Source organism: Pipistrellus hanaki (assembly GCF_964339955.1).
Source record: "Pipistrellus hanaki genome assembly, chromosome: 1".
NCBI lineage: Eukaryota > Metazoa > Chordata > Mammalia > Chiroptera > Vespertilionidae > Pipistrellus > Pipistrellus hanaki.
Window position 1 is genome coordinate 104,935,802 of NC_140503.1, and position 12,114 is coordinate 104,947,915.

At 41.3% G+C, this 12,114-nt stretch overlaps 1 protein-coding gene across 1 annotated transcript in view; it reads right to left on the reverse strand.

The window, feature by feature from the left end:
• Positions 1 to 12,114, reverse strand: part of THSD4 (thrombospondin type 1 domain containing 4) — a 691,206-nt gene that overhangs the window by 60,586 nt on the left and 618,506 nt on the right. Inside the window, exons 9-11 of the mRNA XM_084897723.1 lie at positions 5,650 to 5,825; positions 3,308 to 3,404; positions 1 to 154 (exon numbers count right to left, since the gene is read on the reverse strand). The exon at positions 1 to 154 is cut by the window's left edge and continues 122 nt beyond it. Coding sequence (XP_084753849.1) covers positions 1 to 154; positions 3,308 to 3,404; positions 5,650 to 5,825 — 427 coding nt within the window. The remainder of the gene's footprint in view (positions 155 to 3,307; positions 3,405 to 5,649; positions 5,826 to 12,114) is intronic.

Sequence of the window (12,114 nt, forward strand, 5' to 3'; positions counted from 1 at the left end):
TCTGGACGCCTGGCTGAGAAGGTCTGTGCAGATTCTGAGGTGAATATTTTTGGTGCTCCACCATGCAAGTCTTCCTTCTTCTCAGTCCTTTCCTTCTCTTCTCCTGCCTCTTGACTCCTCCCCTCTGGGAGCAGTTGGCCCTGGAAGGGCTTCCCTGAGAGAGGCCAGGGTACACGCAGAAGGAAGTTCAGTTTGGAGGGTGAGTCATAAAGAGAAAACTGCTTCAACATTTTAAATCAGGTAGCATGAGATCACTTCTAATTCATAGCACATATATTTAAAATAAGCAGACACAAATTTCTTTAACATTTAAAACATTTTAAAAAACAAATAAGAAAAAAGATGAACATTCAAGTAGGAAAGGTAAGCAAGAGCCAGGGAGAGACAATTTATCCAAAAAGAAATACAAGCTGACAAAAGTCAGATAAAAGTGCCCAACTTCACTTATAATTAAAGAACTACATGTGAAAATAAGAACAACAAAAAATCTATTTGCCTAATAATAAAGATTAGAGACCTTGGAAACGCTTAATCACTACACTCCTTGCTGAAGGTTTCTGAAAACACATTCTCATACACTGTAAAGGAGTCTGCAAATAAGATGCAAATTTTGGACAACAATTTGGCAACATTTATCCAAGCAATATTAGTTTGTTACAAAATAAGGAGGCAAATTCGACAGTTACTGTTAAATCAAGTTAAAACATAGGGCTTTCTTTGCCTCTTCACCAATACATTCTTATCTAATTGGCTACTTACAATTTCGTGGTTTAAAATACAACATGCAAATTAAAAATAACAAAGACAAAATCAGGCATGTTGATATAAATGAGACTGTCCAAGATGTTATCAGCAAAAAAACACTTTTGAGTACTTTGTATGTACTGGGCACTAGGATTGATGCCTAGTTTATTAAGTTCCCTACTTCCTGCCCCCTCAAAACCAAACCTTTGAGTGTAGTTTTTGAGTACAGAAATGTGTTCAGAGAAGTTACTGACTTGCCTGAGGTTGCCCAGCAAGAAAGTGGCAGAGTTGGATTCAGGCTCTTCCCTTCTAACTCATTTGATATGGAGGATGAAGCCTGGTCCAGAATGCCCTTCCTCACCAACTTTTTACAAGTGACCCCTTCTGGTCTTGCCCTGCCCCAGGCAATGGACCCCAGAACTCCATGCTACCTGTTAGGTGAAACCCATTAGACTTGTTATCAAACATCAATATCCTATATGATTTCAAGTAGTCTGTCCAATTGCCCTTATAAATCATCATTGGTTTGCCCCCTGGACTTGATTCTCAGACTGTGTATTGCTCCTGGAAATGGTTTAAAAAATCTGTCGGATTGAGTATGCTAACTTGGAGTTCGAACAACACATGTACCCTATGTGTCTGACACACGCCAGGCTGTTGTCTCCCAGTGGCCAGTGACAATCATGTAACCTTATTATCTGATTGGCAGCCCAGAGAAGAATGGATGTGCCAGGTCTCACACCTGTCCCCTCACTCTGTAGGACAGGCGTTGGACCAGGTTGCCCCTAGGCAGTATATAACAAGCACAGGGCTAGTCACTATGGGATCTGGATAAGAACCTAATCTCCATAAGCTTTCAGTTCCTGATTATTAAAACGAGGCTGATAACAGTACTTTCCTCTGAGCACTTTGGTGAAAATTGGGTGAGTTAATTTATGTGATGGGATCAGCAGTGTCTAGCACACAGCAAGGTCCCAGAGAATATGAGCAACTGTCATCATTAATATTTCTGCAGACCTTCCTGTTTGAAAGATGGAAAAGACAGTCTCCATTCAGGTGGTGGGCCCCATTAGCACTCAGCAAAGAAACATCTGCAGAGCCCAAGTGTGTGCCATTCCTAAACAAAAGCTGCCTGCACTGTCTATCAGCAGAGCCCCAGGAAAGAGGCAGGTTGTTAAGTGTGAATTCATTATTCTTTTCTGATAGATCAATGTAGTGTTAACAGAAGTAAAAGGGGGCTAATAGAAAAGGCACTGGCAAAAAGACCTCAGAAGATGTCTGTGTCCTAATCACCTTATATGGCAAAAGGGACTTTGCAGACATGATTGAGATTTTGAGGTGGAGAGATTATCCTGGGTTATCTGGGTGGCCCCAATAAAAGTCCTTATAAGAAAGAGGCAGGAGAGTGAGTGTCAGGAAAAGAGATGTGATGACGGAAGCAGAGGGTGAGAGCCAGAAAGAGATGTGAAGGGCTGCTCAGCTGGCCTAGATGATTGAGGAAGGGGCTGTGAACCAAGGAAAGCAAGTGGCTTCTGGAAAAATGGCAAGGAAACACTCTCTCCTACAGCCTCTGTGGGAACATGGCAACCATACTTTGATTTTGGCTCAGCAAACCCATGTTGGCCTTCTGACTGTTAGAACAGTAAAGGAATAAGTCTGTGTTGTTTTGAGCCACTAAGCTTGAAGCCATTTATTATGGCAACAATAAGAAACCAGTATAAGGCATTTCAAAATGAGGACCTGGAGAGAAAGACCCAGGGTGTTCACTTCTTTTTGAATCAGCAAAGGCTCAGATGAGTGGTGACCTCAGGGCCACTGACTCTGATTTAGAGAGAAAGGGTAACTGCACAGAAGAGGGAAGGGGCTTTAAAAGAAAACGCTCCAACTTTCAGCCTTAGCCTCCACTCCCCTTGTCTTGGCATGCTGGGTACCCCTCTCCATTGAGCCCTCTTGTACCCTGCCTGGCTCCTGTCTTGTCTCCGAGCTATCAGTTGGCTAATACTCCCATGGTTCACATGAGACAGATGAGGAATTTGAAGCTCACTGGGTGACATACTTCAACAAGCCAGGTATTGATGTCTGGGAATTGCATAAAGGGATGAACATACTTGTTGGCTATGATCTGGCTCCAGAACCCCAAATAATTGATTCTGCTTTGCAGGTATGCAGATGGTTAAATGACTTTGCTAGTGTGGTTAGAACCTAGAGGTTGTTAAGGACAAAGCAGGACTGCATAAGAAAACCTACCCTTATGTCATCCAGGAACTTTGACCAAATTTAAATGCACTGGGAATCTTCACTCCAGAGGAACTGAACTTTGACAAAGTATAAATCCTAGAAATAGGCTCTCCAAGGATTTACTGATAATACTAGAGTGTAAAAATCACCTGGAAATACTGATAATAACATATTACCTATTTGGACAAGTTTTCCATTACTGAGAACCAAATCATGTAATGGTAACTTGAACTTTAATAAAAAGGAAATGAATTTGAACTAAAATTAAAAATAAATAAATAAAGAGAAATGACCTGAGTGCTTGGCAGAAAACAGGGGATTTTACCTGATCTCCTGTGAGGTGGCACTTGTGGGCTGATGGCATTAGTCCCCATGATAACGTACTCATAGTGGACTCCTGGGTTAGGCTGCTGGTGTATCATCTGACAACACAAAAGTCAGTGTCACTGGGCTGGCACGCACATCCATTGGGTTCAGTGGAATAAGTGACAGGATCTATAAGTGAGGGGCTCGATTCACATCTAATAATATCAGTGAACCTGTGACAGATTAAACAAAGCTATTTCTAGATGGCTTTTTGTTATTTGGTTTAGAAGAATGAAAAACTCAAAAGAAAACTAGGCTGAAAGTGAATATTTTATAAGTTCCAAATAGAAAGAGGGGAGCAATGTGATTTTGCTTAGTGCTCTCAGAGTGTCCAAGCAGGTACATATTGACACTTCAGAGAACCTGTTTGAATATTAGGTGGCAAGAGAGCCGAGCTAAGGGCCCATCTCTGGCAGAGCCAGCCGGATACAAGTTTAGGTTCTCTCATCATTTTCTACCTGGCCAGTGAGGCTGGCTCAGGAAAGGCCTGCCCACAGCCTCTTCTTCTTTGACTCTTGGGTTTCTCCCCTTCTCATCCATAGAAAGCTCTAGACCACAAAGAAATGGGGTCAGGAAAACAGGTATAAGGGAAGTAACTGTCCCTAGGTCATATTCTCTTAGGAACTGATGACAAAAGTAGAACAGCAAACTGCATAGGGCTGTGCAGGTCAGGAATGAGACTTTTCTGGGGCAAAAGAAAAAAATAAATCAGCATGGTCCAGCAAAATAAATCCCTCTCTATTGGTCCTGGAGCACAAATGCCCATGGCTTTACTGGTGGGCAGCAGGGCGATGGGCTCAGTTCACCAGCAGAAGCAGGATTTCCTGACTAAATTGAGTCAGGCAAGGAGACACTGCTACCTTCTGGTATTTCTGTCTCTACTGCTTTATACAGGGGCTCTCTTGTTGACCAGCTGTGTAACCTAGATCAAGTCCCTTAATCTCAGTTTTTTTTTTTTTCTTCATCTGGAGAAGAAGTTGGAATCACAGATGATCTCTTAAGTCTTTTATGCTTCAAGCAGTTTGTTTCCTGAATATGTCTATTATGTCCATTTATGCCTTTATCTCTTATGTCTTCCCTGCACGTGCAATGAGGCCTCCATTTTATACATCACCCGGTGGATTTCGTACACTCAGAAACCATGGTGGTGCACACAGAGTCCTGAGAGACAGTGTTATGACCTCAGGTTCCTGTGGTCTACCCTTCATCCCCTCATTTACTTCTCCTTTCACACAATTCGACAATTGGTTTGTGGCTGGAAACTCTTTCTCTTCCATGCCTCTTGAGCTGTGTGAGCATTCTGCCAATATAAACCTTGTCACATTTAGAAAATTATTGTTGGCTACTACGTCCTAGACCACCCACAGTGGTCCTTTAACAATATGGCTTTTTATCCCTGATGCCATTCTAAACCTACTCAGAGTCCAACAACCCATCGGACAGTGTAAAAGAATATCTATCACAAGGCTTTCTTTATAGTTTCCAGTCCATGAGCTACTAGGCCCGAGAGGAACAAACATGTAAATTTATATTTGGAGAAGTAATATATATAAACCTTAATGCATACATGTACTGGTTTGGGAGGTTGTAAGAGAATGCATATCTATAAGCAAGCTCATTATTTCTATCATAAAACCCAATTTCAAGCTTTTATTTCTGTCACCTTTTATTTCCTAATGTTTTAAAGAAGACTGGATTCTAGTGTTTCTTTCAAAAACAAGGACCGTTTTTAACTTGTGTCTTTATAATTGATTTTCTTGTTAAGTAAGTTGAAGTTCCCTGTGAATCAGGGAATGCCTAGTAAACTCTGTATTGCGACTTTGCACTTTATTGGGTCATCTGGAGCACTCTGGAGTTCTCCTGTCTTCATCTGCTTTAACAGAATTTGAAGAGGGCTGGGAACTGTGAGCGGTCTTGTCTTGATTTAGGCATTTGCTTTCCTTTACCATAAAAAGAAAACATGCCAAATTAGCATTAGGAGGCAAGGGCCTGGAGGAGATCCAATGCTCATGAAATAAAGGATATGTTTTGCCTCTGATTTGGTTCAACAAGTAAAATTGGTTTTACTGGGTCAATAAACTCAGAGGGTTCTAAGCATCTGGTAGAGTTTAAGGTTTCTGTGAGCTGGGCACATTCAGGGTGAATGGTGAAGATGAAGGCTGAGATGTAAGGGCACCTCCAGCGACTTCGCTCAGATGGTCATTCTGAGCATGGGCAATGATTTGTTGCTTATTTGTTCTAAGTGTGGTACTTAGAAGCAACAAGATAAACTATCCCAAGAACAGAAACATACAAACTCACATAAACATCCAAGATCTCGTTAGTGGGACCTTCAGCCAGAAAGGACTCTCCAGCAGTGCTTGAAATCTCATTTGGACGCTTGTAGGTGAACATCGTCCCTCCACCCTCATATTTTCCCGGCCTGTCAATTGCCCAGTTCCCGTTGATGATGGAGCGGCCAGAACGACTTCGCAAAGCTGTCAAGAGAAATGACACAGTTTCTCAGGTTAGCCCAAGGAATTGAACTGGCTGCCCATTACTGACTTATTGCTTCATTAAGTTTTTCATCAGGATCCACTATGTGCCAGGTACTGATCTAGGCATTGGAGCAGAATGAGGTATCTAGATCACATCCCTTTGGGCTTCATCACCTCTTCAACTTCGATCGCTTCCACCATAGAAATAAAGGGCAAGAGTGGTTAGGTTAGGGGAAATTGTTATATCCCATTATTGAGGTGAGAGGTTGCACATTGGCAGTTCAGTAGTGGATTTTGGCCTGCAGATGGGCTTAATTTGGCCTTCGTGTTATTATTTTTTAAATATAATTTAACATAAATTTAATAATTGGGAAATTTCACATGAAAAATTTAGAGTATTACCTTGTTTTGCAAAATAAGAAAACATGTTAACATTGGCTCCATTTCCTTGAGGCAGCAATAAGTTAGAGCTATGGAGGACTGCCCCTTTTTGATGGAGCCTGCATACTCTTGTTGGCCCTAATCCCCACCACTAAGGTGAAGTCTCAGTTTATTTTCCATTTATTAATGAACTAGAGGCCTGGTGCACAAAATTCATGCATGGGGTGTGTGTGTCCCTCAGCACCCTCTCCAGTCTGGGACCCTTCAAGGGGTGTCTGACTGCCCCTTTAGGCCCCATCCCGGGCAATCTGACATTCCTCTTGCAATCCAGGACTGCTGGATCCCAACTACTCACCTGCCTGCCTTCCTGATTGCCTCTAACCACTTCTGCCTGCCAATCTTATCACCCCCTAACCACTCCCCTGACAGCCTGATTGATGTCTAACTGCTCCCCTGCCAGCCTGATTGCCCCTAACTGCCTTCCCCTGCCAGCCTGGTCACCCCTAACTGCCCTCCCCTGCAGGCCTGGGTCCCCCCAACTTCCCTTCCTTGCAGGCCTGGTCCCTCCCAACAGCCCTCCCCTGCTGGCCATCTTGTGGCAGCCATCTTGTGTCCACATGGGGACAGCCATCTTGTGTGTTGGAGTGATGGTCAATTTTCATATTATTCTTTTATTAGATAGGATAGAGGCCTGGTGCATGGGTGGGGGCCGGCTGGTTTGCCCTAAAGGGTGTCCCATATCAGGGTGGGGGTTCCCTTGGGTGTGGGCTAGCCTGAGTGAGGAGCCTGTGGTGGTTTGCAGGCTGGCCATGCTCCCCAGCAACCCAAGCATAGGCTGGAAGCAGGTATCTGGGATTTATCTATTTTCTATAATTGAAACTTTGTAACCTTGAGTGAAGACCAGGGGAAATCCAAGACTCCTGCTTGCTCCAGCTCCATAGCTCAGCCATCATTGTTGGGATTTATTTATCTTCTATAATTGAAACTTTGTAGCCACCTCTTACTAGACATCTCAGCAACATTTGGCACTATTGACCACTCCATCCTATTTGAAACACTCTTTCACTGGTTTCTGGGACACCACACTTGGCTTGCTTTCCACCTGCTCTCAGACTTCTGTTTTTCCTTTCTATATCATCCTTCTCTACTGGGCTATTAAATATTAGCATTCTTCAGGGATTCCTGGGCCATTGTACTCATGTCCATGGCTTTAATTACTATGTCCAGTGACTTTCAAATTTATGTTTCCAATCCAGACTTTTCCCTTGCTCCCAGATTTTTGTGTCTATTTGCCTACTTGACAGCTTCACTCAGATGTGTTGTCTAATACTGAATTCATCCCTAAATCTACCAGTGTTTCTTGTTTCAGTAAATGGTACACCATCTAATTAGAAACATATGAATCCTTAGACATGTGGATCCTGGACACTTCCTCCCTTCTTTATCACCTCTATCCATCCACCATCAAAATTTATTTGTCCTCCATATTTCTTGAACCAATCTGCTTCTCTCCTTGCCCATCACCATATCAAGTGCCAAGCTACTATCAGGGCTTATCTGCACTAACTCAAAAACCTTCAGCTTAGTCTTTCTGTTTCCCTTCTTTTTAGAATTCAGATTTGGTCACTAACTACAGCTCAAAATCCTTCAATGGTTTTCTCTTTCTCTAGGGAAAACCTCCAATCATTAATGAAGCCAGGGCCATAGGTGATGTGGTCCAACCTCATCTTGTATCACTGTTATCTCTGTGCTCTGCTCGCTGGCCTTCTTTTAGCTCATCTAACACATCATGTTCCCTCCAAAATGCTGTGCTTTCTTCCAGACATACTTCCTTGAGCCTCCAGTCCCATTTGTTCTTTTTATCCCCTTTACTTTTTAAAAAGTTGAACTTGCTGGGGTGACATTGGTTAATAAAATTATATAAGTTTTAGGTATAAAATTCTATAATACATCACCTATAATATTGTATTGTGTTTTCACCACTCCAAGCCAAGTCTTATTCCATCACCATTTATCCCCCTTTTATCCATTCTTACCTTCCCTCACTCCCTTCACTCTGGTAATCACAATACTATTGTCTGTGTCTATGAGTTTTTTTGGTGTTTTGTTGTTATTGTTGTTGTTTAATCCCTTCACATTTTTCACCCATCCCTCAACCCTCCTTTCCTTTGTATCTATGAGTCTATTTCTATTTTGTTTGTTTATTTTGTTCATTAGATTCCACATATAAGTGAAATTGTATGATGTTTATTTTTCTTCTGTTTGTTCTCTGGTTGTCAGCTCCTCAGCAGTCTTCTCCCACCCCAAGTCCAAGCCTGTCTCTTCTCTCACTTGCTCTAATAATGTCTGTCTCCCAGTACACCCTAAGCTCCAAAAGGGCAAAGGAAGTGGTGCTTCCTCACTGTTAGAGCTCTAGTCCAAGCACAGTGCTCACCAGGTAGTAGGAACTTGCTATTTGCTGAACACAAAAGTAGAAAAAGGCAACATCAAAAGAAAGATAGGCAAGAAATGATAAATAGGCAATTCACAGAAAACCAAGTACAAATATTCCATAAGTAAATGAGGTGCACTCAGCGCGTAGCCCCACCAATGAGCTTCCCTCCGCCCTTATTCCATAAGTAAATGAAAAGATGCTCTACTTTGCTTCTAATTTAAGGAATGTAAATCAAAACCACAATGGTATATTCTTTTTTTTCTCAATATATTTTATTGATTTTACACAGAGAGGAATTGAGAGGGATAGAGAGTTAGAAACATCAATGAGAGAGAAACATCGACCAGCTGCCTCTTGCACACCCCCCACTGAGGATGTGCCCGCAACCAAGGTACGGCCCTTGACCGGAATCGAACCCGGGACCTTTCAGTCTGCAGGCTGACGCTCTATCCACTGAGCCAAACTGGTTTCGGCCACAATGGTATATTCTTGATCCACTAGATTGGCAAATGTTTTAAAAGATTCAATGATGCCAGAATTGACAGGTATATGAAGCAAGCACCCATAACATTGTTGGTGGAAATATAAACTGATTCAATCATATTGGAGGGCAGTAGTTATATTGTTAAAACTTTATGTGCCTATACATAAAGTACCCAGGAATTGTACTTCTAGGAAACTACTTGGTAATACCTTTCTGTAAATATACGAAAGTGTTTATAACAATATATTCTCTGAAGATTTTTTTAAATGTAGAAAAACTAAAAACAACATGAATATTCATTAGTAGAAGATTGCTTAAGTAAATTGTCATAGTGGATGCCCATGCAGTGGGCCTTAAAAACAATGAGATGGGTCTGTGTGTGTGGGTATGGCAAGAACTCCACAATAATTTTTTAAAAAATATATATTTTATTGATTTTCTTACAGAGAGGAAGGGAGAGAGATAGAGAGCTAGAAACATCGATGAGAGAGAAACATCAACCAGCTGCCTCTTGCACACCCCCTACTGGGGATGTGCCTGCAACCAATGTACATGCCCTTGGCCGGAATCAAACCTGGGACCTTTCAGTCCGCAGACCAACGCTCTACCGCTGAGCCAAACCAGTTTCGGCAACGATAATTTTTGAAGGAAACAAAAATGCAAAGCAGTGTGTTTGTATAATCTCATTTGTGTATACTTTATATAAAAGTATATACATAAGACATGCAGGCACATGCATAATACTTTTTAGAAAAAGTCATAAAACTGTTAATATTTGAGGACAGAAACTGGGGTTTAGTTTGGGATGTGAGATGAGAAGGGAACCATTATTTCTCATTTTCTATCTTTTTACTACTATTTTAAATTTGCTTTATCCTATGCTTATATTACTTTTTTAAAGGCTTACGATTTTGTAATTAATATAAAAAGCACCGTACAAGCAGACATACCCTGAGGGATATATGTATTTTCAATTTTTTACAGCTTCTCCTTAAAATCCCATTCAGAGTATCAAAAGCTCAAAACTGAGGTAAGTTTTGACTAAGATTTTATTGCTGTTAATGAAAATATTATAGAATAGCAATACCAGAGAGCGAGAAACATAAAGTTCCAGTAAAGAACCATTTGAAATACTTCATAGGAGAGAGCTGCAAGGGCCTCCCAGCAAATAAAACATGTGACCCTGAATTCTTTTATCATCTACTACTGTTACTCACACATCCCTCTAAAGTTTTATCAATAGATGAGTCCTTACCCATATAACAGCAAAGCATATAAAAGCCATACCAGATTTTTAACAAACACAGTCCTGATTCCATATGCTCGTGGTTTAGCTTCTGAAACAGCTCTCAAAGAACTGAAACCTGGTCAGATATATTGAAAACAGCTGTACCTACAGTTTATGTGCCCCTAAGCATTCACAGAGCTATAAATGGTGTCCAACACTACCCTACAAAAAGGTGCAGGTGACTTATGACTCTTGCTAGTGGGTGTGTTCACTGAAGGTTACGCTTTGACAAAACCTGTTCGAAAGTCAACCTCACGGCTCTGTCAATGTGAGGAAATCACTTCTGTTTGACATTTAAGTTTTATTCCAGTTTTAGTTGTCAATGCCTGGCATATATATTTGTTTTAAACTATCTGCACCAGCAATGCCCTTATCCAAGAGCCTAGAGGAATGGTGTATAACCTAAGCCTTGCTTCTCATACATTTTACCCTATAAGCTTAATGCCTTTTGTTGATAACCCAACCACTGACTTCCACAATCAGATAAAGAAGGTGACTTCCTTAGAGCAAGCAGGTCACTGTGATCTGGATGTCGTTTCTTCCTATGGAAGTACTAGTAAATTCCAAGTTTCTCAATCTTTCAGCAGGTCTTAGAAGTTATTTGGGAAGTAGCACAGCACAACAAAGTCAAAAGCTGAGGGGACTGACATCACCAGCCACCGCCACAATGCCAGCTGAGGTCTGCAGCCCTGCTATTTTCTGTCTAGTCTATGAGTTTCAACATAAGCCCACACATGGACACAAACCCAGCTGAGTCTCAGAATATGCTAGTGAAGCTGGAAATGGAACGCAAGTATTCATTTCATACTACCACCTTGAAAGGGTCTGTCAATTACATCTTTATCTTAGCATTCCTTCTATAATAAATGTAGGCAACAGACCATAATAGTACTAGTACTATTGTGACTTTTATCATCAATAGAAATCACATATGTATTCATATGACATTAAGATGTTACAAATATTTTGAAAAATTGTTTAAAAACTCATTGCCATATAGGTCAGAGATTTCACGTATTCAGGCTTTCTTTGCTTTAAGAAACAATAAAAAATTGTATCAACAATACAAAATTAAACCGTTGCTCTTAACAGCATTGATCCAAAGCAATACCAGAGAGCGAGAAACCCCTAAGTGGGTGACGGAGCCTAATAGCCCATCTTGTTCCCCTTATCTAGGACCCCCAGAAGGACTAGTCCCACCAAGCCTCAAGGGGAACTCAGCCACACAAGCTCCCTGACTACCATTTGTCCTCTCCAGGCAGTGACAGGGGGAGAGTTTGGACCCACCTGTGTCCAGATATCATCTTCCATATACGACTTAAGACAAATTAAGATAACTTTAGGAAAGTTTTCAGATAACCCTAACAAGCACATAGATGTTTTTCAGGGATGGACATAAACCTTTAATTTATCATGGAAGAATGTAATGCTTTTTTTGAGTCAGACACACTCAGCATTAGAAGCTACACAACCTAGCAGTTTGGAGACAAATATTTCTCAGCAAATGCCACTAGGGTCCTTTATGATCAGATTGGACTGTTTACCTAGGGCTTTGGAGAGAGTCCCTATTTATTTGGTCAGGCATTAGCTCAGGATTTATGTCAATTTAATCACCTGCAGACCAAAATATACAAAGGTCACTAAATTCAGTGATTCACATGGTAACTGATCATAGAATGGCCCTTCCTACTATATATATGTC